This window comes from Haemaphysalis longicornis, unplaced genomic scaffold (assembly GCF_048455015.1).
Source record: "Haemaphysalis longicornis isolate Haplotype H1 unplaced genomic scaffold, Haemaphysalis longicornis Haplotype H1 scaffold_2, whole genome shotgun sequence".
NCBI lineage: Eukaryota > Metazoa > Arthropoda > Arachnida > Ixodida > Ixodidae > Haemaphysalis > Haemaphysalis longicornis.
This window is the reverse complement of record NW_027526295.1, coordinates 99,420,783-99,446,595: the sequence shown is the minus strand read 5'-3', so window position 1 is coordinate 99,446,595 and position 25,813 is coordinate 99,420,783. Positions and strand designations below refer to the sequence as shown.

The 25,813-nt window shown below is 48.8% G+C and overlaps 1 protein-coding gene across 1 annotated transcript; it reads left to right on the top strand.

Moving 5' to 3' along the window:
* The first annotated feature begins 22,017 nt into the window (after positions 1–22,017).
* Positions 22,018–25,127, top strand: LOC144168186 (uncharacterized). Its single transcript, XM_077697220.1, has 2 exons — positions 22,018–22,730; positions 24,974–25,127. Exons 1-2 carry the CDS (start codon positions 22,018–22,020, stop codon positions 25,125–25,127), a joined length of 867 nt encoding a protein of 288 aa, XP_077553346.1.
* The last annotated feature ends 686 nt before the right edge of the window (positions 25,128–25,813 follow it).

Sequence of the window (25,813 nt, the reverse complement as noted above, 5' to 3'; positions counted from 1 at the left end):
TTTGAAATCGCCCATATAATAGCCAGGCACTCTTTCTCAGAGGCAGAATAGTTTTTCTCCTCCTTCGACAGACCACGGCTAGCATAGGCGATTAGCCTTTCGCAGCCGCTTTGCTTTTGGACAAGGACGGCACCCAAGCCTATATCACTGGCGTCCGTGTGCATTTCCGTTTCGGCATTTTCGTCTAAATGAGCGAGCACCGGCGGGCTTTGCAGGCGTTTTTGCAGCTCGCAGGATGCTTTTTCTTGGTCGTTTTCCCAGCTGAAAGGGGTGCTATCTTTCGTCAAGCGCGTGAGTGGCTCTGCAATGCGTGCGAAGTTTGCGACGAAGCGCCAGTAGTATGCGCACAGCCCGAGAAATCTTCGCACGCCCTTCTTGCCATTCGGCCTTGGGAAGTTCGCAATGGCTGAAGTTTTTGCCGGGTCAGGTAGGACTCCCGCGGCGTTGACGACGTGGCCCAAGATCCTTAGTTCCCCGTGTGCGAAACGGCACTTTTCGGGCTTCAGCGTCAACCCCGACGTACGAATGTCCTCGAGTACAGACTCCAACCTTGCAAGGTGTTCGTCGAAAGTCCGGGCGAATACCACTACGTCGTCAAGGTATACGAGACAGGTGTGTCACTTAAGGCCAGCTAGCACAGTGTCCATGACTCTTTGAAACGTCGCTGGTGCTGTGCACAGCCCAAACGGCATCACCTTGAACTCGTATAGGCCGTCTGGGGTTATAAATGCAGTCTTCTCTTGGTCTCTCTCGTCCACTTCAATTTGCCAGTAGCCGGTCTTCAGGTCCATCGATGAGAAGTACTTCGCGTGGCAGATGTGGTCGAGGGCGTCGTCGATTCGGGGGAGGGTGCACGTCCTTTTTCGTGATTTTGTTCAGTCGCCGGTAGTCAACACAAAACCTTAATGTGCCGTCTTTTTTCTTTACGAGTACGACGGGCGCAGCCCAGGGGCTTTTCGATGGCTGTATAATGTCGTCGCTGAGCATGTCGTCGATTTGAGTCCGGATGGCTTCCCGTTCGTGTGAAGAGACGCGGTACGGTGACTGTCGGGTAGGTCGGGCTCCATCTTCGGTTATTCGGTGCTTCGCTAGAGGGGTCTGACGTAGTTTTGCGCTCGACGTAAAACATTCGCTATAGCGACGCAGCAAAGCCAATAATTTGTTCCGTTGTTCTTGCGGTAGCGCCGGATTCACGTCGAAGGGCTGCGGGAGCTTGAAGGTTTCTACGGGTGTGCGTTCAGAGTCGGCGACCGCGATCACGTCACTTGCTTCTTGCGTTTCTTCGAGTAATGCAATTACCGCGCCCTTGTTTAAATGCTTGTACTCTTCGGTGAAATTAGTAACCAAAATGTGGGATTGGTGTTCCTTGAAGCGCGCAATGCCTCTTGCGACCGACACACCACGGTCGAGAAGCACCCTTTGATCAGTGTCTACGATAGCGTCGACGTCAGGAGCGGCATCTTCACAGTAGACTGCGACCATCAAGGTTGCGCGGGGTGGCAGGGTGACATGATCATCGGCAATCCTTACAGCAGCACGTCGTTCGGGGTTCGGTTCCGGCGTCATGGAGTGAATGGGGGAAAAAGTTATTGACTTGGTCTGCAGATCGATTATTGCACCGTTGTCCATCAAAAAGTCCATTCCAAGAATTACGTCGCTGGAGCAGTTAGGCAGAATGACGAACGCCGCAGGGTATGTTGTGCCGTCTATGGTGAGGCGCGATGTGCACGTTCCACTTGGCGTCACGAGGTGGCCTCCTGCTGTGCGTATGTGTGGACTGTCCCATCTGGTCATAACTTTCTTCAGTTTAGACGCAAATGGTCCGCTCATTACCGAATAGTCAACTCCCGTGTCTACGAGGGCGACAACGTCAAAGCCGTCGATGCACACCTTGACGTCAGATGCAGTCTTCTTCGAGTTCCTGGTTCGTCGGGGCGTCGTATATCTGCTTGTACGTGTTGATGGTCGGGCACTGTGCATCGTCGTTGTCGTCGTCTTCTCAACGGGACGTATCGGTAAGGTCGGGTACGCGTCGCGCCGTGTAGCTGTCATCGTGTTCAGGAGTCTCGTCAGGGCTAGGTCGGGTCGTCGGGATGAGGTCATGTCGTGAATCACTGTCTTCGGCGCGTCCTTGCGTCGTTGGAAGGTTTCCAGTTTTTCGCCGTAGAGCAACTTCACCTCCAGAAGTTGCTGCTTGTAGTTTCCCCCGCGTGGGCTGGGGGACCTTCCACGTGCGAAATCAGCATTGCTACGGCGGTTAGGCGACTGGTATGGGTAGGGCGACGGCGATCGGTGTGAGCGGGCTGGTCCTCGGTTGGTGTTGGACAGGTATTCGTCGATCTCTATAGGGCGCTGGCCGGGTCGGGGGCGTGTGGCGTCGACGGAGAAACCACGCTGTCCGAGTCTCCTGTACGGGCAGCGACGATAGATGTGATCGGTCTCTCCGCAATGGTAGCACAGCGGGCGATGATCTGGCGTTCGCCAAACGTCATTCTTCCTTGGCGTCTGGGTTTGGGCTGTGTACGGCGGTACGGTCGACGGCGGCGACAGTGGGGACGGTGGCGATAGTGGGGACGGCGGCGAGAGTGGACGGCGGTACGGTGGAGCTTCTTGTAGACGGGTTGGAGCAGGGCGGGGTCGACGAACAGCCGCGGAGTAGGTGATCGCCTGTGGCTCGCGGGGTGCCTCGGATGGCATAGAAGTGCCCAAAGCGTGTTGAACCTCTTCGCGGATGACGTCAGTCAGGGAAGCGACTTGAGGTTGCGGCGTCGTCGGAAAAAGCCTCCGAAGCTCCTCCCTGACCACTGCTCGGATGGTCTCACGCAGTGTGTCGGAGCTTGTAGCCCCGGCACCGATCGTCTCGGAACCCAGCACGTTGACCGGGCGATCGTACTGCCCCCTTCGAACTTCCAGCGTTTTCTCCATCGCGGCCGCCTCAGACGCGAATTCGGCCACCGTCTTGGGAGGATTGCGGACAAGGCAAGCAAAAAGCTCCTGTTTTACCCCTCGCAAGAGAAACCTTAGTTTCTGTGCTTCTGTCATCTCCGGATCCGCACGTCGAAACAACCTCTTCATATCCTCAACAAAGATCACTATCTCTTCGTTGGGGTGCTGCGTTCGAGTTTCAAGTAAAAGCGGTGCGCGTTCTTTTCTGACCACGGTAGTGAAGGTCTTAGTGAACTCGCTTTTGAACTGAGCCCAGTTTGTCAAGGAGCTCTCGTGGTTCTCGAACCAAGTGCGAGCCGAATCTTCCAAGTAAAAGAAAACGTGCCGGAACGTTTCTGCGTCGTCCCGCCTGTTGAATTTCCGGACGCGCTCCAGTTTCTCCAACCATTCTTCTGGGTCTTCTGCGGGGGCTCCTCGGAACGATGGCGGTTCCCGGGGCTGCTGCAGAACGACAGGAGGATTGGCTTGGTTGAGCATGGTGCTGGTTGCGACGCCTTTCTTCTTCGTCTTCTCCGGTAGTAGACCGAACTCGGGTGGTAAATCTTGCAGGCGTAGGCTGGCTCTTGTTGGACTGGCTTGGCGGCTTCCAGAGGTTGTAGTGGGCATGAAGGGTGCGTACCCCGCAGCTCCACCAGATGTCACGAAGACAAGGTTGTCTTGAATGAGAAACAGGTTTATTTGAGCGAAACTGTGCTCCCCTAACAACTCAAAAGAATACAGAGGCGGCGAAGCAGCGGTCAACAAAGTGACTTGCACAGGCGAGTGTCGTCGAATCGAATGCCCGGCGTCCGCACTGCAGGCTTTTAAAGCAAAGCTTTTTACCTCTACCCCCCAAGGGTTCTCTCGCGACCGTTGGTGTCACCAGAAAACTCCAGCGAACAAATAAAAGAATTTTCTGGCACCGCCGGGAATCGAACCTGGAACTGATAAACTAACAAAGCGAGAGCCCGTCGTCTTACCGATTTAGCTACGAGCCCACGCGAAGACTGGAAAGACAGGTGGTGTACTCACCAAGCACATCTACGGGTTTAGCCCCTGCGTTCTCGCTGAATGCCACGTGAAAGCGTCACGCGACCACTCACACCCGTCTAGCGGCCCTGTGCGCACCTTGCTCATGTGCTAAGCGTTACAAAAATTAAAGGAAGCTCACACCAATTACATGACATCTCACTTCTAGTACGCCAATTTGATAACGCCTGTGGCCTCCAGTGTTCACGTAAACAATCACAGCTCCTTGTCGTCCGCCCTCACGCCAAACCAAGGAATACATTCAAATACTCCTTAATGGCAAGGCCATCACTCCAAGCCCCAGCATCAAGATCCTGGGCCTACATCTCGAGGCTAACACCAAGAGTGACGTCGCCTTGCAGCGCCTCAAAAACAGCATTAATGATGATTAAATCACACACGTGATCAGGCGAGTTGTCACCAAGAAGCGAGGCCTAAAGGAATCCGGTACCTTTCGATTAATTGAAGCTTTGGTCCTCTCGAGAGTTACTTACGTCAACCCCCTGTCTTCTTCTCGACAAGGAAGACATAGAGGTGCTTTATATAATGGTTAAAAAGGCGGTCGAGCAGGCCATCGATCTTCTCATGACTGCGTCCACACAGAGGCTGCTTAGCACGGGGTTCTACAACATGGTGGAAGAGCTGATAGAAGGCCATCTTTCTAACCAGAAGGTCCGACTCAGAACTGCGATGGGTAACCGCATGTTTCACCAGATTGGCTGGGCAACCCAGAATGTCACTCCGCTTGACGTACTCCCAGACTCTTGGCGACTAAAACTAAAGATGCTCCCTTTGCTAAGAAATATACACCCCTCACATATGACGAGGGTCACCGAAAAGCACGGGGTCAAGCGCGAAACACCACCCTCGGTGAGGATCATGCAGTTATCTACACAGACGCCTCCAAACATCGAGGGCAACAATACGCCATCATCGTGGCTACCTCCACAACCAACCTCCTTGCGTGTACCTCGCTTAGGACCCAAGAAATGACGGCAGCAGAAGAGGCAGCCATCACCTTGGCTCTCGCTCAACCAGGGGTTCGGAGGGTAGTCATCGATTCCCAGCAAGCCTACTGGAATTACCATTAGGGTTGTGTGTTCTGACCTGCACTGCGTGTGCTAAAAAAACACTCCCCAAACGGTTCCATTCAGCTCATCTGGACACCCCCTCACGCTTCAGTGGAGGGCAACAAATACGCCCACCCAACAAGCCTGCGCTTTTACCTCCCGTGCTATGGAGCTGCATGAGGACAGCCACCCGCTTGTCACGTTCAGGGAGATAACCCAGCATTATCGCCTTCTGGGACAGACCGTACTTTGGCCTTACCCTTACCTTTCCAGAGAACAACAAACTACCCAATGGCTCATACAATCCGGGCTCCTTCCAACAGCCTACGCGTCTTCACTTAATGTATCCGAATCGCTACGACGCTGAATGTAAATTTTGCTCAGAAGTAGGAACACTCGGTCCCGTAATCGGAGTGTGCGACTTTACCCCTGAGCACCCTCCTCTCTTTCCGTCAACTACCCAACCAGAGCAATGGGAGATGCTGCTGTCCAGGTCCTCTGTACCTATCCAGCTTCAGCGAGTGGACAGAACATAGGCCGCGCGGACTGCATATGGGCCCCACAGAAGAAGGAATCACTCCCCAGGGCTGCACTCTGGGCCGTTCATAAATCTGAACACAAGTATTTCTTCCTCCTCCTCCTTCTCTGCCGCAAATCTCGTCTCTTGCGTCCGCGGCGCCGAGACGGAGAAGACAGATCGTCTAACACCGGGTTGGAGCTTACTTTAATTTTATAAAAAAAGTTTCCACTCTTGTGCTACACTAATACAACTCAACCAAACACTGTTGATCCTTCATGCATTGATTTAACTTTAACAAGAATATCTCATTGAAGTAATAAATGGTGTGGTTAAGTGCATTTCACTTCTCTCTGGTTTTGCTATTTGTAGAGCGATGTGACGTCGCATCGGTAATCGTTGTGGGTGCTGTTTACAGCTTTGCTTTCCAACCACATTCACGGGGTGGATTGGCGCGATTTTTTATCTTTCGGCGCACGTGGTTCTCGAAACGTCGATTCACATCGAGAACATAGTAGATCCAAGAAGATTATTCTGGGCTGTTCACGTTAGATCGGAATGCTCTCCCTATCACAACAGATAACACATGCGGCACGGAAAGAAAAAATGAAACACGCGCTTCCCTTGGCGCAGAGATAACACAGACCGGCGCAGCCGGGCGGTAAAAGCAAAACCCAAATAAACAAACCCAATGTATGGTTCGCAGCAATATTCAAGCGCTGCTATGCAAGCGTGGGTGATTCAAGTCAAGTGAATAAAATTTTTTTACCAGATATACCGAAGTGTAGCTCTGGATAGTCTCCTGGGCTAAAAGCTGCAATGAGCAGCTTGACAGGGGCCCAAGAGACTTCCGGGACGCACTACCCACAGCTTGCACGGGTTTCGAGCTGACAGTACACTCCACGTCGGTACGCAGATAATTATTATGCGCTTCCTAACAGCTATCTCATACCAACTATGAGGCTTAACACTTGGAGAATTTGCATTGGTAGTAAACACACGAGCGCATTTTCTTGGCTGTGTGCTCATATAAAAATATGGCGCAACATCACAATCTTTGTTCTGTGGGACATACGTGGCCCAATTTCTTAAGCACGATATTTTTTTTATTCCACAGCTGATGCATATGTGGTCAAGTGGGGCCATTGTAATTGCTTTTGCATAACGCCGGAGAAAAGCATCAGGAGGCGGCAGATCAGTTCCCAATATGGCGGGAAGCATTAGCGGCACACCCTGAATCTGCACGGTGAAAACAGTCGAATGTGAACGCAATGAAGCCTATATCAGCCCATTTGATGCTAACTCTTTCATAAGAACGCACGCTTGCTGACGGACGTTGAGAGCTGGAATGCCTCGAACCAATACCGCTTTCAGTATGACGTGCCGTCATTTTACGAGCACAATGATATCTATGGGGCAGCAGATCAGGCTTTTTTCCTTAAAGGGACACTGAAGTGAATTTGTCAAGCTCCCGTTTTTGCTTGCACTGCGTAGACTGCCTCAAATTAGCACACTTTTCATCGTTTATCCGGTTGACAAATCGGTAATTATTTTACAAAGCGCGAAAGAAGAAAAACTACCATGCGCGGTTTGCGGCGGCCGCACCAACTAAGGCTGTGACGTTGAGAGGAGGGGCGCCGTGATTGGACGATGCCCAAGGTTAGCAATCACACAAGTTTCGGTTTCGGTTTCGGTTCTGTAAAACATAACCAATGGCTTTGTTGGATGGGCATTCTCAATATCTCAGTAATCATCGTACCGCGCTTCTGCCATGTTGTCGGCTGTAAAATGCACAAGATAAGCCTCCCAGGACGGCTTGTAGTCGTAGCATTCACTAGCCGAGACCTACGCAGTGCATGAACGCCCTCTGCGTACCCGCAGACGCCCAAACGTCATGCGCTTTTCCCCCATATTTGGAGCTTGCCTCCCTCATGCCTGTATCGTAAAAAGCGTGTTCGCACCAGGCCAAGGGTCTGTTCATTCTGGCCTGTGCCCACTGCCTGCAAGCAGTCGGAGCTTATGGCAACAGCACGCCAACGAGAACTCGCTAGAGCGCCAGTGCCAGCCTGCGCGCGTTTTGTGAACTAGTTCGTGTAGCCATGAACGTTGCGGCCCCAAAAAAGGTGAACTCAATATAGAAAACATCGGCGGAAAACAAAAAAGTTAACTTACAAAAAAAAAAAGCACGTACCCGCGGGGATTCGAACTCGTGACTCGCAAAACATGTAGGGTGAATTCCTACCGCCCCAGACTGCTAGGCTACGGAGCGGGACGCGACAGCCTTGCTAATATAGGGTATATATTGTACAACCGGTTTACACTTTTATTTAGTTTTGGCATTTCAAGCCGCTTAGGTGACTATTTGTTGTACTGCGATCGTGCAGTAAGCGTTGCCCGAGTTTCCACAGTAGCTCACGTCTAGCAATTGCATTTCGTAGACGGAAAAGCGTTCGCAGATGCGTAGTCGTGCTGCTGACCGCTGTGCTTGTTCGCCCAGCGTAAAAAAGTGCTTCCCGCGCCCTAGTTTTACGCTGTACGGTAAAAATATCAGTTGATTTTATTTGCTTAGTACCTATATTGACTTCGCTGACTCTTCTCCCGCCTTCAAGAGGCCTTATATTTTCCTACTGGCAAACCAGTCAGCGAAGCGTCGCATGTGCAGCGCTTGTGTGAAGCGACCTTGACTTGGAGCTAGATACAGTGTACAAACAAACCAAGTAAAGAAAGGCACATTCTTCCATTCACAAACGTGTCCTGGCTTCGTTTCAACTAAGCGAACGAATTGCGACCAAGCAATTTTTTTTTAACCTCCTTGATTGCGACGACCCGCCGGCGGCCGGCGGACGAAACGCTGGGCCGACTGACTCTGTCGTCCGGGGAGCCGTGCAGTAGCGCAGCCGTGGCGCAGCCAATTGCCAGCTCATCCCCTCCTGACGTCACACGAAAACGCCACAGAAAATGGGCGAGCGTAAAGAGAGGAGGACAGCGTTTTCGAATTAGTTTTTCTACTAAATAAAATCGCGTAAACGCGCCTAGAGTGGTCGAAACATGGCCTGGGGACTCCGGACTACAATTTGCGCTAGTAATCCCGCAATGTTTACATATCACTTCAGTGTCCCTTTAACTGGTAAATATTTACTGTCATGATTTCCGATGATTGCATCGGAAACACCTTCCTTCACAAATACATATATTTTGATAACCCACCCGCCCACTCGGCATGACAATTTTAGCTCAATATATGGCAAGCCATGGCTATATCATGATGAGAAGCAGGAGGCCTTTATTTCTTTCCACGCGATTTCCCTCATCCAGACAATTAGCACGATGCAGAACATACTCTAGTGGCATCATTTGGTATTTTAAACCGATCTGACTAACCATGACTATCTCATAACTACAACCAGGAAGAAATATTTGTCAGTCCCACGGGATTCCCCTAGTTGAATGCCTTCAATTTGATACCCCGCCAGCTTTAGCGTCATCACCTTAAGTTTTAGCCAAATATATAACTCAGCATGACTATCTCGTTATAATAACCACGAAGCATTTACATTTTGTTATTTGTCGAACGTAATTCTCCTCATCGCGAGCTAAATTTGATACCCCAGAAGCCCTAGCGGCGTTATTTCAAATTTTAACCCAACTTCTGACCCACCATGACTGTGTCATCAATTTAAGGAGAGAGAGAATAAACGTTATTCAGTTTCCAACTGTGATCCTTATTCGTCGGCCATGCGCCCTTGGGCTCTGGCAGCGTCCACAGCCAGCAGGACGGCCCAAAGTTGATCTTCGTGGTAGGAGCTGAGCAGCACGGTCTCCCACTGCTGACTGGTATTAATTGTGCGGTCATTCGAGATAGCCTGCGCACATTGCCATGACATGCGCAATAAGTCCGCTTGTTCCTGACATCTGACACTCGGGGGATCAGCGCTCTGGATAGCAGTATCTGTGCACAATTGCTTTTAGATAAGAGTGGGTCTGTAGGAATCGCCAGACGACTGAACGCCAATTACTGAGGGATAATTGCGCCGGTGAAAAGCGGGTCCGCGCTAAACGATAGTGACCTCTAATGTGACAGTTTCGCAATACCTTGTCCGTGGCCTACATGGAGATGAGGTCTCCATAGGAGGTGACGTCTCCTCGGTCGGTAAAGCCTGGAGCGGCTTCGTGCGTACACTGGATTAGGGCAAGGCCGGAGTGGACGAGGTGTTAAATTAAGATCACTTTGCCTGTCCTGTTTTCGAGGTGGCGAGCATAAATTAGGATTGCGGATGCCTCGCTTGATATGTGTCCTCTTGGACAATTTAGTATAGCCGACTTGGGGTGGGTGATCATTGTCTTGATTTTTGCGGAGCTAACCATGGGTAGAGCATTGGCTACCTCTTCAACCACCTAGTCTTTTGTGCGGATACAGAACGCGATGATCGTGTTACCCTGATTGTTGACCACAGCTATAGTCATTGCTTCGCGCCCCGCGTAATTTGCCGCGGCCGCGTAAACAACCTTCTCGGCTTTCACATAGCGTCTTTGCAGGGCAGGAGCTCTGGACACTCGCGGCTCCTTATTGTGCATAGGATGCATTTTACACCGGAGAAGAGAGGCGTACATGTTTTCCTTTACTGTTCACGGGATCGCGAAACTAGCAGGCGCGCTGTAGGGGTGAGCTACACCCAGTGAGTCGGGTATGTGGCGCCCTATTGTGCTGTAGGTCAGCCGTAAAAGTTGCCCTGGCATTTCAGAATTGGTGAGCTCATCCAAACTCTTAGAAGGTCCAGTGCGTCAAACCGCTCGGTGGACAAGTGTACTGGGAGACCGATGGCCCGCTTTTAGGCTTCGGAAAGGAGATATTCTATTTCAGTTGCCTCTGCCTGTTGTAGCCAGAGGTACGGAGTGGCGTACATTATCCAACTTATTACAAAGGCCTGTGCGATGCGTAGGAGGTAGGATTCTTTCATTCCGTGGCTGCGATAACTATGCTGGATATTAGCCTGGTTGTTTGGTACGCAATTTGTTCGAGCAGTAGCAAAGTTTTGGAATGATGTCCATTCGCTGGTAGTCGGAGTCCCAGAACGTGAGTACTTGAGACGATTGTTATGCGGTGAGAACCGGCGACAAAAAGTTGGACTGAAGGGAAAGTGGATAGATTTCCGAACACTACTGGTGGGACGTTAGAGAAGAAGTTCTGATTTTTCAGGAGAGCAGCTGAGGCTTTGCGGGACAACTGATTTTTCGACTGTGCTTATGCCTTGCTGGAGGGTGTCCTCAATGTTACCGTCACTACCGCCGAAAACCCACAGTGCTAGGTCGTCGGCGTAAATACTATGCGGGAGCTTTCCTATGCTGTTGAAGAGACTGGGCAAACCGATCATTGCCACGTTAAAAAGGAAGGGGAACAGAAACGAGCCTGTGGGGTTTTCCTATTGCCTACGTGATTTTTGTATTATTTAAGTCCACAAACCATGATAGCTGCTATTTCATCGGCATGTAAAGTCGCGAATCTAGCTGTTCATTCTCTTCCCAACCCCCAGGCTGTTGAGGTTCGCTAGGATAGCCATTTTTTTATGTTGCCGAAGGTTTTAACGATGTTGAGGCTGAGGATGGCACTAGTATCTGTTGAGGAGGAGCGGACTCTATCAATAACGTCGTGTTTCAGTCAATCACATCTTGTGTCGAGACTTTCTCCGTAGGAAGCCAATTATGGTGTGCGGGCATAAACAATTTTTTCCATGTAGGCGTTGATTCTGGTAAGGATGACATGTTTGCTACACAAGAGGTGAGGGAAATTGAATGAAGCTTTTCAATTTGGAGCTTTTTGTCGGGTTTAGCGATGGTTGTAATCTTAGCCTTTTTCTAGTGAGCGGGGACGTCGCCCAGGTTCAAAGACACCTTAAATGAGCACGTGAGAGTCTCGATGGTGTCATCATTTAGGTTGCGCAGTATCGTATTTGTGATACCTTCCGGTCGCGGCGCTGGGACGATGCGGAATGCTTGAATAGCATCCCCTAACTCGCTTAAGTTGATTCGGCTGTCGAGGGAGGTGTTGTTCCTGCCCGAGTAAGGGGGAGCGCCTCCGTAGCCGAAGAGCCAATGTAGTGACCCTGAAGGGCCTGCAGAAGTTGTTTGTGGGTTTCATTAAAGTTGGAGAGGATTACCTTAAGATTGTGTCGTTGCTTGTTACTTTTCCAGGGTCTATCAAACAACGCATCGTCCGCCATGTCTTAGCCATCGTTATCTCCCTCTAATTGCAATCACAAGCCATGCTTTAATTTTGTCGCAAGAGTTGCTGAGTATAGTCTTCCATGCTCTGCGCTGTCGGGCAAATGGACGACGCATGTGGCGATTTAGTTTATATTTGCGGAGGCACTGTCGTATACACTGTCCTTGGCTTCCGAAATGTGCAGAAGCCGTGCGTCCGCTTCACACAGGTTTGCCTCTGTGGGTATACATTTGGTGGCTGTATGGGATCGTCGAAGTAGTTGCTCCGCCCACATCTCAATGTCGACTATCTGAGTGCGCACGTCGAAGTTGTTGCTCCGACCACATCTCAACGGCGACTATCTCTGCTCCTCCAGGGTCGATTTCTGAGTCAGATGTCGACTCTCTCTACTCCTCCGGGGTCGAGTTTTGAGTCAGAGTGAAAATCGCGTTCTGCTTTTCGAATTTCTTGGAACACGTCCCAGTCAACCAGTCGAAGTTGTCTTCCAGATTTACGCGTAATACCGGCTTAAACGCTTGTTATGATTATGATATAACGGTCGAAAAGATTATATTGCGTGTTGAGCCACGTGGCCTTTCTCCGCGTGTTTTTAATGAAGCGTAGGTGAGGCGTCGCGTCTCCGCTTACACTATTTCCAATACGGGTTGGATACAATTGGTCTGTTCGAAGGCTGAGTCCTTGACGGGCGTCTAGCCAAAGATTACGACCCTTAATGGTGTCCCGTGTGGATCCTCATTTGCCGTGTTGGGCATTAAAGTCGCCTACAATGAGTAGAGCGTGGCCACGGTAGGTTGCGACAGTTTCCCTAAGGAGTTTGGTGACTTCGGAATTATTCTTGGGTGGGCTATTTACGTCGATGACAAACATGCTAGCGCTGTCCTTTTTTCAGGTTGGAAGTAACTTTACGAGAACGTGAGCCACCGACGCCGTGTCCGTGCTGGTCTCGCGCCGAATGGCTATGAGGTTGCGCCTAACGATGGTAGTGACAGCCGGTTTCAATTTGATAGACGCACCAGCTGTGTTTTAAAGTCAGAGAAGGATTCGCAATGTTGGAGCCTGGCAGAAGTGCCACTTGTTTTGAGGCAAATTACATCAGCAAAGGCGAACGAACGATGAAGTTTGTGATGTTCGGGGTTCGCTCGCTTGCACCGAAGCCCTGGACAGTTCCACTGCCAGACGGTAGATTCGGGATGCTCACGGGTAGTACGATGAATAAAATTCGGCATGATCCGCGGGAGGTTTTAAACTGTACGCCGAAGGCAGACTCAAGTAAGGTTTGGACGGATTTCTGGGTCCCGCTTCTCTTTCAAACTGTCCGCTGAAGGGGTACCCAAGGAATGTTTGGAGGGTTTTCTGCGTCCCACTCCCCCATCGCACATAGGTCAAATAAAGGCGATTTCCGAGGCTGTAACACGTGCGTTATGACTGGCGATCTTAGCACCGATGCTGTCTGCGCGTTTGCGCGGTATGTTTTGGAATTGTGCGTTGAGGCTCTCACGGAGGCCTTCTTAAGCTGCTCCCCAAATTTCTGGAGCATGGTCTCGGTTACATACTGAACCGGACTATGAGGTGTGCAGGGTGCTGTATGGTTTTTGAGTTGCGACTTTCTCCCTGCGTTTAGGTCGGGACTTTCTTGTGGAAATATCCTTAGGATGTGCATACGATGACTAAAATCATGACAGGTTGGAAGCGGTTGCCTGTCTAAACAACCAGGAAAGAAGCGTATTGCACATTGGCACGTCATGACCTTGCCAGTCTAGTTTAACGACTTCTCCACATGTGCCACTGTTCACCGGTGCCAGCAGCGACATCTGTCCCAGGTCGAGCCCCCATAATTAAGCAAGCACGTCAACAAAAACAACTCCCATGAACGCCTGGAGCTTCACAGACTCGTGGGAACAGTTGGCTTTGCCACAAGGCGTTTTTCGGGGGCGTAGAACATGAATGGATGATAATGTAACCATAAACGGTTTCAATGTAAATGAACTAACTACACGTCACCTTGCTTAATGTCCTTTGTTTCTCCCACGGGTGAGCGCAGATGTGTTTCTCAGGAATGAGTCTGAGTTTGAAGGAGTGGATGTTCCGCGCAGTGTTTGTGTGATCCTCTTTTCGTCCTGTTCTCGCGCTGTTTGTAACTCAGTTATATTTCAAAATAAATTCGTGGGTAAGTTTGAGTAAGACGGGGCAACGTTGCGGAGGTGTGATCGTACCGAAAACATGGGCTTGTATATGTCGTTGCTTGCACTTACAGGGCGTGGGATGTGGCCCATGGGACCACGCAATAAGCCTTCTCAACTTCCTGGGCCGTGATTTATTGATTGATTGACTGACTGACTGATTGATTGATTGATTGATTGATTGATTGATTGATTGATTGATTGATTGATTGATTGATTGTAGGGTTTAACGTGCCGACGCAACGCAGGCGATGATGCGCGCCGTAGTGGAGGGCTCCAGATCAATTTTGATTCCTTGGGGATCTTTAACGTGCGCCGAAGTCTCCTAGACACGGGGGTTTTTGCTTTACGCCTCAATTAGAACAGCGGCCACCGCGGCCGAGAATCGAACACACAACCTCGTGCTCAGCAGCACAACGCCTTAGCCACCGAGCCACCCTGGTGGGTAGATTGGTTGATTGATTGCTTGGTTGGTTGATTGAAAGGTTGGTTGCTTGATTGATTGAATCTTTGATTCAGTTATTGATCGGTTTACGACGCGTAATCTACGCCTGAGAAATGAGGCACGCCGTAGTGAAGGTTTTCGGGTTACGTTTGACCACCTGGAGACCTTGAACATGCGCGGAAATCTCCAAGCACGAACGTTTCTGCTTTTCGCCTCTCAGAAAAACAGCCATCGAAGCCGAGATTCGAACCAGCGTCATTGGTCTCGCAGCACAGCGCAATAGCCACTGAGCCACCACAGTGGATTCCTTGACCTGGGACAGGCCTAAAAAAAAACAAGTTTATTTTCAGCCATATACTTGCCTTAACACAGCTGACGAGGAAGTTGTCGCATCACTCAACCGCAAGCTTAACTCAGCGTAACCAATTAGAAAGAAAGCCCAACGAGTACCTTCAATGGATCAATAATCAGAACCAAAAACATGTACCGCATACAATCTAATTATGTAATTAGTCCAAAGGGCCTGCCTTGAATAAATCTGGCATAATTCCAAGCAGTCTATTGCCTGTTTGCTACCACGGAAGCACCCCGCCATTGTGTGTGCTATTGACGCCAGATTTTTTAATTGCATAGATAACTAAGGTTTCCCCATTACAAGTTTGCATCGTTTTGCGCTGAAAATTCAAAAAGTAGCATGAGAGGGGCAAAAAGGGGCAAAAAAATAGTTTTTACCCTTGAGTGTTTATTGTCTGTTTATCAAGATTACTGTTGTGTGCCGTATAGTGGGTGGATGTTCGCGCACAGAGGACATTTGTACAGCTAAAAAACAGCAGGAGATGGAAGCAATCCTGAAACGTCGCTACCCTCCTGTTTCACTAGACCCGTGTCTATGACAACGTTTGTCGTGGTGCCTACACGATGAAAGATTTTTAAATAGTATATGTTGTGGGGTTATAGATAATAACCCTGCTGAACATGGGTATGAACGGCTCCAAAATTGTACGTGCGCTTACAACAATAAAAACGCACGACAAGTGGCTATTCTAAACAGTTGATAACCCTGATAAAGCACGTGCTCGTATCCCAACCTCTCGCGCAGGCGCAAGACTGCGCGAAAGGCACTTACCATGATATCCACTTCGTAGAATCAACCCGCCTTTCTCCCTCGCCAAACCAAAGCAAAAAAAAAAACCGCGCCTGAAGCCATTGACAGCATCCCACTAGGCAGAAGCGTGTATAGAAGCAGACATGGATGGCATTTTTGCAGCACTTGAAGCCGATGGGGATCGCGTTGATGCACTGCTGTTTCGCTCAAAGTGTGGGCGTTGGAAGCAATGAACAGTGGTCGGCACGTTGCAAGAGGTTCATGTCCATATCACCAAAAGCTGCAGCGTCGCGACGCATTATAGATCCACATATGTGAACCTGCGGGGCAGCGGAAGGCCTCCCCGAAAGCTCCCATCATTCGGAGGGGGACTTCACAACGCTCGCGCCATGGCGCGTATCCAGAAGTCGTAGTATCGGGGCTGATGGTGCACGCCTTCAAGCAGTACGATATGAAGAACAGCTGCTCATCCTTGTAAGGGAACCCGTGGAAGGACTGGTGTCGGTTCCTGGGGCTCAACCTCAGGTAGGCGTCGTGCGCCGCCACAATTCCGGAAATGTCAGAGAGCATCTCATTGTCGATCGACTCCTGTAAACGGTGTGCAGGAAGCGCTTATTTAAACGGTCCATAAAGGCAAAACGTCACTTTGCGCAGTTCAATAGAACTATAGTTTTTCTAACGGACGTATCTCTACTGCAGCCACGGAAGGCTTTTTTTAAGCACACACACACGAAAGAAGCTGCAAACTCTCGGAACTTCAGCTACCAAATGCAGGTCGAGGACACGATTGACACAGCACATACGCAATTAGGAAGCATAATTTTAAATCACGCAGTGGTGTAGAAAAGCCTTTCTGCTGCTAAACGCATGTTAAAATAATGTTGCTTACCCTGCTAAGGCAGTGGGCGCCCTTATTGATGTTCTTAAAGCTGTGTTAATACCTATTACCAGCGAAAACGTCATCACAGACCTCCATGTACTCACTCGTCGTCAAATTAATTTCAAACCACACGTTACTTCAATTCACAATAGCGGTTTCAAACAACCAGGTTGCAATAGTCTGCATCACTCAAAATTTTAAGCTCCTTAATATCACTACGCGATGAATTTTTCTTTGGTTTCGTTGCATGGAAGCAGCTTCCAAAACCGTACATTCACCATTTCAATCAGTTCAAAAACTTGATTTTGGGAATCCTTCAAGACCGAGTTTTTAGAGGAAAAGTATATTACCAATACTTCTATCTGAAATACAGAAGGTATCAGCAACATCGTCGGCCACCGGCGTTGTCTTTGTGTCACGTTTCCATACAAGGGCATAAATGGGAATCTCCAATCGCCTAATTATACCACATCATCAATTCACATGCTCCTGAACACTATGAACGCTACTGAGGTTTTTTTGCCCCAGATATGTGAAATAGCTGATTGGCCTTAGTCAGCCAACGAGTTTTCGACATCATAAATCCTGACAGTTATTTTTTTGTCTCTCACGGGTTTGTATCATGATGTTCAAAATATTTTTCTAAAGTACTGACTTGCGGTTCTGCCGGACACATCCATCTTTTTTCCAACCGTGTCCACGGTTGCGATGTGCACTTGGGGGCTATCTCAGAAAATTGTTAAAGTAACCCTGCCATACTCGTTCAACTTTCTCGCTATCCTAAACACTTGCAGAATTTAGTCAAAGAACTCATATAGTTCTAAGACTAGGGGGCTGCCAAGTAACACAGGCAAAAAACTGCCCCGTGTCCATCAAAACACCTAAAATTTGCTCAAAGGCTATCTCTCTTTATCCCACTTTAGCGTTCTTCGATTTCTCGAATTACGACATTAAAGCGATGTAGCGGCTATTATCGGGCTTTCCTTTAGTTGCACCAATGAACACATTCGGCAGCAACATTAAAAGGAAGCCACAAACACAAAGCAGAAACGGGAGGCGTATATGTTTGAATGATTGAATTATTTAGTGTTTAACACACCGATGCTACGCAGGCGATGAGGCGCGCTGTAGTGGAGGGCTCCGGAAGAAATTCGACCACCAGGAGATCTTTAATGTGCACCGAAATGTCGAGCACAGTTGCGCTTTCGCTTTTCGCCTCCATCAGAAAAGCGGCCACCCCGGCTCGGAATCAAACTGGCGTCCTTGGGCATATGTCCTGTGACGAGCACATCACGTAGTGCTGCTTCGTCCTAGGTATAACTATAGCTTTCGCCGAACTTCCAGACGCTAGTGAAAGATTAAAAGCGGTTATCTGAAGTGCTGCAAAGTCCTTTTAAGTAGCGGTATGTTTTGTTGTTACTGCAAGTGTACCCAAGTACAAGCCACAGTGGTGTTTGAGAACGCAGTGGGTGTGAATGAATAAATGCGGCATGATGTCAATGTGTAAGTGCGCGCCCCTCTATCATCCCCATCATCCTCTTTGGGAGTCTTTTCACGGCTTATGGCTGCTGCTCAAAAATTAAGGGCCTTCTCGCTCCAAACCTAGCATTCTGGCCTGAGTCCCTCAATATGCCTATAACTGCCTATCATGAATCGCTAATAACGCCCTCTGTTAGCATGCCAGAAAGAGTGGTTTAATCTTTGAGGTGACTTGAAAGTAAAGAATCACCTGATTCAGCGAGTCGATAATCTGTCGTTGTCATGGGATGGAGCGAGACGGCTCACAACTGGCTTCGAATAGCCAAAACATGGCCGATCGACAGCCCACAAGCTTCTGACGCCTCAAAGACTAAAAAGCTGATGTTGTAAAACAAAATGTCAGTGTAGCTCCTGAAAATACAGAATTGAGTTGAGATTGGGGCCTAGTTAGGAATGGAAACCATTGTCGCCGGAGCTGACGGAACAGCGCATTCGCAAAATCACCGCAGTTAGCTGGAGACCTGATTAAACGTTGGCATAGTGAGTGCTTCAGTGCCAGCAAACGTGAACCGCGTGGCGCGTTTTGCGTGCGATTAGTGCTCGCCGGCATTGCGCGTGCAATTTTCCACGCCGGCGTAGGCAATTCCGCGTGCCGTAGCTTCTGCCTAGGTCATAAAAGGGCACAAGGCGCGCACGGAAGTCGGTGTAGCCTGGTGACTTGCGTCATTGGGGAGACGAACGCCTCATGGCGGCAATTGCGAAGCGCTCTAGAGAGCCGGCTGGCTCTGCAGAGCCGGCTGGCTCTGCAGGTTAGGCTTACCACACCGGCATATATTTCATGTGCACGTCCACCAGCCGCACGAATGATGTTTATAATAGCGTTTTAGCCCACATTATGAGCTACTTTACCACAACAAGCCTCTTCGTGTGTGCGTTGACAGGCATTTTAGAGTGTGGTTAGAAGCGGTGGCTTCAGCTCCCCGCACCACATCGCGGCTGAAGCCGTCGCCATGTTTCCGCAGCCGGCCGCGCCGCGCGCAGTGTGCGGATGGTTTCGTGGTGGCGTCAGCGCGACTGCGCTGTGCGCGGAGCGTTTTCGCGAGCACACAAAGGTTCAGGCGATTCATGCTTTAGAAACGCGTGCTGGAGAAAGCATGAGAAATCTGAGCACGCCAATTACAGCAGTAAGGCAAGAAACTAAGTAATAATAGCCCTGTCACATGGCAGATCGAATGAGATCACTCTAAAGTCTTTATTTCGGTGTTACACGAGAATACCGAATGACCTTTAGCTGCTAACTGAGGTCCCGGACTTTAGTGGCCAAATGAGTAGCCCCAACCACAGTGGCGCGTCACTAGACAGGAAAATTCAGTAATACACCAAACAAAACTGTTTGTAAAAACTTCTATTCTAAGACAAACACGTCCTAACAAAAAAGAAAATCTCTTCGCCAGTGCGCGCGCTACCCTAATACGTATTTTTTGCGGACTTTTCTTCTCTTGTCATGTCTACTAATGTCACCTAAACTGGTGGTTTTCTTATTTTTATCTTGCAAAAATACTCCTTTGTTACGTTTTTTACAATATTATGCGTGAAAACATTCCACATGCGCTTGAAATATAATGTTGCGGTTTTGCGAGCTCCCAATTCGTCACCGCTATTGAAATCAAATGACATTTGTTTCACCGTGTAGATCCGAATGGCCGAACCGAATGTAATTAACAGCTAATGTCATTCTGTTTGAATGACATTAGATTTGCCGTGTGAAATTATCTCTTTGCTTGGGAATGCGAACGAGGTTAAGAGCTGAGTAATTAGAATCACAGAAGGAATACCTGTACCATCGCTTCCGAAAGGAAGTTGATAGAAACGCGAGAGCTTTTTTACTTCCAAAGGGCGTCACAATTGGGCCAAACCCTTCGGTAAAATTGCGTCTACACTTGGCTTCCAATGCGTCCAGTCGACCGCGGAACCTTCCAAGCGCCAAATAACAAACAAAGAACGGACGCATGGGACGAATATTTCGCGGAATTAGTAAACGCATCTGCGAACGGTATGTATACGAATAAGTGCTTTATGAGATAAAGGTATATAATTTTACTTCTTCATCATCGATGAGTGTACAATCTTAACTAAAACCGCTCCTTTTCTTGGCGATTTTCCTGTAACCGCGTTAACAGATGATGATGATGGTAGGATGTTAATGGCGCAAGGCCAACTTGGGCAAAGGGCGCCAAAACAGTGGTCAAATATGAAAGGTGAGAGTGTAAACACTAAAATCAGTAAGCAAGAACAAAAGTAAAATCAATAAAAGACAGTGAGGATGGCTGGTGTATGAGGCAAGGTTGTGATCATGCGTGGTATGAAATTAAGTCTAAGAATTTAACTTCTGTTAAATATATAAAACGCGCTTGACAGAAAATGTAGGAATATCAGAGAGGAAAGACGGTGGATGTAACGGGATGTGTTGACTGCAAAGTTGCGTGAAGTGTTTGTGTCGTGTTGTGTAGAGTGCTTTGCATGGGAGTTGTACGTGGATTACAGATAGGGCCTCTCTACACCCGCTACACAGGGGTCTTGGAGATCCTGTGAGCAGGTGGCAGTTTGTTATATGAGTGTGGCCTATACGTAACCTAGCAAGGGCAACTTCAATGTGTCTGTTGTGTGTGTCAGTCGTGTATAGTCCCAGGAGTGGCTTTATTATGTGTAGTTTGTTGTCTGTCTCTTCCAAAGTGCTTGCCATGTTTCGTGAAGGTGTTGTCTGATGTGTGGCTTGAGGTAAGTGTAGGGTGCATTTGTCCGGTGTATTTGTATGTGCAGCAGCACCGGCCATTTCATCCGCGGTCTCATTTCCCGCAATCCAAGAGTGGCCTGGAACCCAACACATGATCACCTCGAGATTTAATGCATACGCTGACATAATGGTTTTATACACTACCTTAAGAACATGGTTTTTAGAAAACTTGTTGGATGACAATGCATGTACAACACTCAGTTAACCGGTGAAAATGATAGACTTGGGTATTTCTTGTTGCACTATGTGATTTAAAACAAGCAGAACTCCATGGACTTCCGCCGTAAAAATGCTGGGTTTAGAGTTCAAGGTCTTATACTCTAGTTACACGGGCACACCTAACCATGGTTACGCATAACTATAGTTACCCAGCTTAACCGCAGTTAGCGCTAACCATGGTCACCTGCTGTTACACGCAATCCGAGCGTGTGTGTCAAGCGGTCACGTGGTCTATGCAATTGCGAAATGACAAATTATGTTCAAGCTACTGTAATGACAAAAAAAGAGATGTTGCCAGGTTATAACAAACTATTCAAAACAGCAGTTGCAAAACTATCTATTTTAGCGCACACGTTTACGTTTTTTTTTCTTTAGACAGCGCGAATGTAAAAACACCCCGTCAACACTGTCTACGAAGCCACTCAACGAGCCGAGGTCAGCCAAAGCCAACGCTGTGAAAACGTTGTCTGTCGTGTGTCGTCGTCGTGTTGTTGGAGTGTATTTTTGCCATTCCGGATCGCTTCTGATACCTTTTACCGCTTGCACTGTTTCGCGTTGCGTCAAGTATTTAGTGTGACTTGTTTGCCGTGTGTAATGTGTGTGTTTTAAGTGACGTCCGCACGACTTGCGTCCCATGAGCGAACGACGGCTGCAAGCGTCGGAACGCTTTTACGTGCTGTTGTTTCACCTGTCGTGAAGTGTTCGGTGTGCTTTGTTTACTGTGCGTAGTGTGTGTGTGTTATAAGTAACGCTCGCGTGACTGCGTCACATTGAGGACGGTGGCTCTAAGCGTCGGAACGCTTCTGCTACGTGGTGCTGTTTTACCTATCGTGATGTGTTCAGTGTGCTTTGTTTGCTGTGCGTAGTGTGTGTGTGTGGGGGGGGGGGAAGTTTAAGTGACGTCCACATGACTTGAGTGCCATAAGCGAACGTCGGCTAACTGTCGGCACGCTCATGCGGCGTGGTACTGTTTCGCCTCTGTTTAAGTGTCCAGTGCGTCTTGTTTGCTGTGCGTAGTGTGTGTTGTTTTGGGTGACGTCCGCATGGCTTCGTCCCATGAGCGAACGATGGCTCTTAGCCGACCGGTATTCAACGATACGTCCGACGACGGTGAGCTTCAATTTTGGACTGCATTTGCCGTTAAAGAGGCAGCTATGTACCAGCTACAGATGCAACAGCAACATCTGCAGGCTGAAATTGACGAAATAGATGAAGAGCTGCGGCAGACGGCCAAGAGGCGTAAACTGCGCATGGCGGCAATCATGAGAATTTGCTCCCGTGAGCGGCATGTGTGGTCGTACCACCGAAGCAGTTCGTGGTACGATACCACACTTCCAAATCTCCCCGACTCTGCCTTCAGAGAAAACTTTCGTGTGAGCCGCTCGACGTTCACATACATTGTAGACGCTTGCGAGTGCATGAGGCGACAAGACACCAACATGCGTCGAGCCATCCCCTTGGACAAGCGTGTGGCCATTGGATTGTACCGTCTCGCCAGCTCAGCAGAGGAGAGAACTGTGGCCCACCTGTTTGGGGTTAGCCGGCCATCGGTAAACATCATATTTCGGGAGTTCTGTCGGGTGGTAGTGCAGCGCCTCGAGCACCTGTACATCAGGTTCCCTCGACCAGGCGAAATGGCCGAGCATCTGCGCCAGTTTGAGGCTGTACTAGGTTTTCCTCAGGGAGTTGGTGCCCTTGACGGTTGCCACTTGGAAGTGTGCCCCCCCACAGTGAATGCTTCCGACTACTACAACTACAAGGGCTGGTACAGCATCATTCTGTTGGCGGTTGCTGACCACAACTACAAGTTCTTGTCGACAAATGTTGGGTCACCCGGGAAGAACCATGACTCCAACGTCTTCCGCAGGTCGAAGCTGCCAGGTGTCCTGGCTAGTCAATTATTCTCAATGGAGGCAAAGGTTGTGGAAGGTGTGAATGTTTGTCCGCTTCTCCTCGGAGATCAAGCGTTCCCTTTGCAGGCACACCTCATGAAACCGTTTCCGCGCCCTGGTCCTCATGGATCTTCCTCACAGACATTCAATTATAGACTGTCAAGCGCTAGGCGCGTTGTCGAGAATGCCTTTGGACGGCTCAAGGCGCGCTTCCGAATGATGCACAAGGGCCTTGAATGTGACATAGATAATGTCAATAGTGTTGTTCGGGCCGCCTGTATCCTTCACAACATTTGTGAGCAGCTCAGGGACCACTGCGACACAAGCTGGGTCGATGCAGTCCGCTGTGACGATGAAAGACGTCCTCAGCCAGTCCGCACAAGTAACCGGAGAGAGCCGTTAGGGGTGGCAGTCAGGGAGGCCCTTGCTCAGCATCTAGCTAAAAGTCAGTAGGGCACGGCAAACGTATGTTCGTGTTATTTCTGTTTTCTCTGTGGCAGTGCCATCGCTGTGTTTGCTGCTCTAGTTTCATTTACAGCATTCGTGTTTTGTACGGAGTTGTTGGTTCACCTTTTTTTTTTGTCACCAGAATGTTGGTTCTTGGTCTAAAAGAATGGCTAGTCTGTCTAGTTTTGTTTCAAGCATTCGTGTTGTCTTGCGCAGAGTTGTCTGTTCCTTGTTTTTTTTTTTAACTTACCGCCAAGACGTCATGTCTTGTCGGAGAATGGGTGCTCGGTCTTGGTTTGCTTAGAGCATTCGTATTATGGCAATGCCATCGTTATGTTTGCTGCTCTAATTTCATTTAGGGCATTCATGTTTTGTGCAGAGTTGTTTGCTCACCATTTTTTTTTCTCTATAATGTTTTTTTGCTCTAGAAGAATTGCTGGTCTGTCTAGTTTTGTTTCAAGCATTCGTATTGTCTTGCGCAGAGTTGTCTGTTCTCCCCCCCCCTTTTTTTTAACTTATCACCAGGACGTTGCGTCTTGTTGGAGAATTACGGATCGGTCTGGGTTTGCTTACAGCATTCGTGTTGTCTTGTGCCAAGTTTTGTTTCCCCTTTTTTTGGAGTGCATGGCACTTTAGGGGCCCAGCCTGTCCTCTTGGCTCGTGTACGGTCAGGCTATCTAGACGGAGACAGGCTACCAAGAACAGAGCTCCCGCTCGTGCTGTTTCAGACAAGAAACCAAATAAAAAAGGCATGTGGCCTGTCTCAGGGGAAGGGGTGCCAGCACTGCGACAGGGGGAAAATTGAATTGCATTGAAGAAGCTTCTGTTCAATTCATCAAGAGAAGAGGGAGAAAGAGAATGAAATTGTGGAAAATGGCAGCAGAGCCCCTCTGGTGAATCACTGCTCCGCACTTCCGACAGCTTTCACGTTGAGTGGAAGTGCTGTAATTTTTTAACTTGCCACCAGAACGTACCATCTTTTTGGGGAATGGCTGCTCTGTCTCTTTTCCTTTAGAGCATTCGTTTTTGTCTTAAAGGGAGTTCTTTATTATGATTTTTTCAGCTGACCAAAATGTGGTGTCTTGCTGAGAAAGAATTGCTGCTGTGTCTGGTTTCTTTTCGAGCAATCGTGTTGTCTTTCACAGGGTTATTTGTTCTTGCTGCTTTTTTAAAAGACAATAGTCTTTCTCAGGTAAATAAACGTGAAAAGTTTAGTGTCTTTCTGTTTGTCACTTGACTCAGCCACTCAGCTAAAAATTAAAGCATACGTGGATAAAAATATTTGCCAAGACCATTTCAAACTAGATAACCTAGGGGCGTACATCATACATATCAACATTGCTTATCATAAAGAAATCATTGTGCATGTTCAAGGTAAAACATAACTACACAGCTTGCGCTAGTGCTATTCCTTTACGGGTGCTTTTATTACAGTGAAGAAAAATACACGTGGGGTTAGCCAGCTAGTTTCCTGCCTATCCTGCCTACGAGTTGTTGTTTTCCCTTGATGCGAAAAACTGTTTCATCATTTCCATCATGCCTATCTGTGCTGTAATGGCTTGCCTCTGCAGCCTCAGCATTTGGGCTTGTAGCCGGTGGCGCCTCTTTTCCGCTTTGGCGGCCCGCAACGAGTCCTCCTTGTGGAGGGAAAGCAGTTGCTGTAAAACAGAGGCGTTTGGCCGCATCCTAGCCCTTCCATTGGCGTTGGTGCCACGGGCTGGGCTGGCTTGGCTGGCACTTGCGCTGGCACTTGGGCGGCTTGGCCCGGCAGTTTCGACGAGCCCATTGCTGGTGTCGCCATGACTGGGGCTGGCTTGCGCAGGCTCAGTTGGCCAATGGCCGCCCTCAATTGCAGCGTCTGCGTCGTTCCACGACGCGACTACTTCAGCTTCTTCCGGAGCTTCGTCCACAACTGGTACCTGTGAACAAAAACATGGCTCCATTAACTCGCACTTGCCATTCCACTACAGGACATCATCATTCCCTCATGTCAAACTCGTTGCGCCACACAGTGCAGCCAGAGAGAGAACTTTATTTTTTGCCCACCTATTTGTAAGGAGGACTCATCCTCTCTCTACGGCAGCCAAAAGTCACCTGAGAAGTTGCTCATATCTCTTTTCGATGTGTTCGATTTGAGTATTTTTAGTGAATTGTAAGTTGACGTACGGAGTGGATGACGAAAGCTTGCACTACTATTATGAGGTTTGCCTCTCTCAGTCCTTAATGCCTGTTGGCACCCCTTGAGATCAGCCACATCTTTTGATTGGTGCTCAGCTTTAGTGACCCAATGGCTTACCCAGTGTGTTCGTTCACATGCAGCGAACGCTTAGGACTGACTTTTAGCGATGGGAGTTGAATTTCCGTCACAACTACTGCAATGGTTCCTGTTTATTTTTTTGTGCGTGTCAGGCCTGCATTCAGTGCATATACATTGTAAAACGTATGAAAGCTGCTCGGCCGCACAAATCGTCAAATTTTGCATCCACCAAATAAAAATGAACAAAGTCCAAGACCGGTGTTTTCAAGAAAATGTGTATCCACATGCAATACATTTAATTAAGGTGTACGCTTTAAGATTTTGCAGACAGAAATCAACATGCTCAGCTACTTT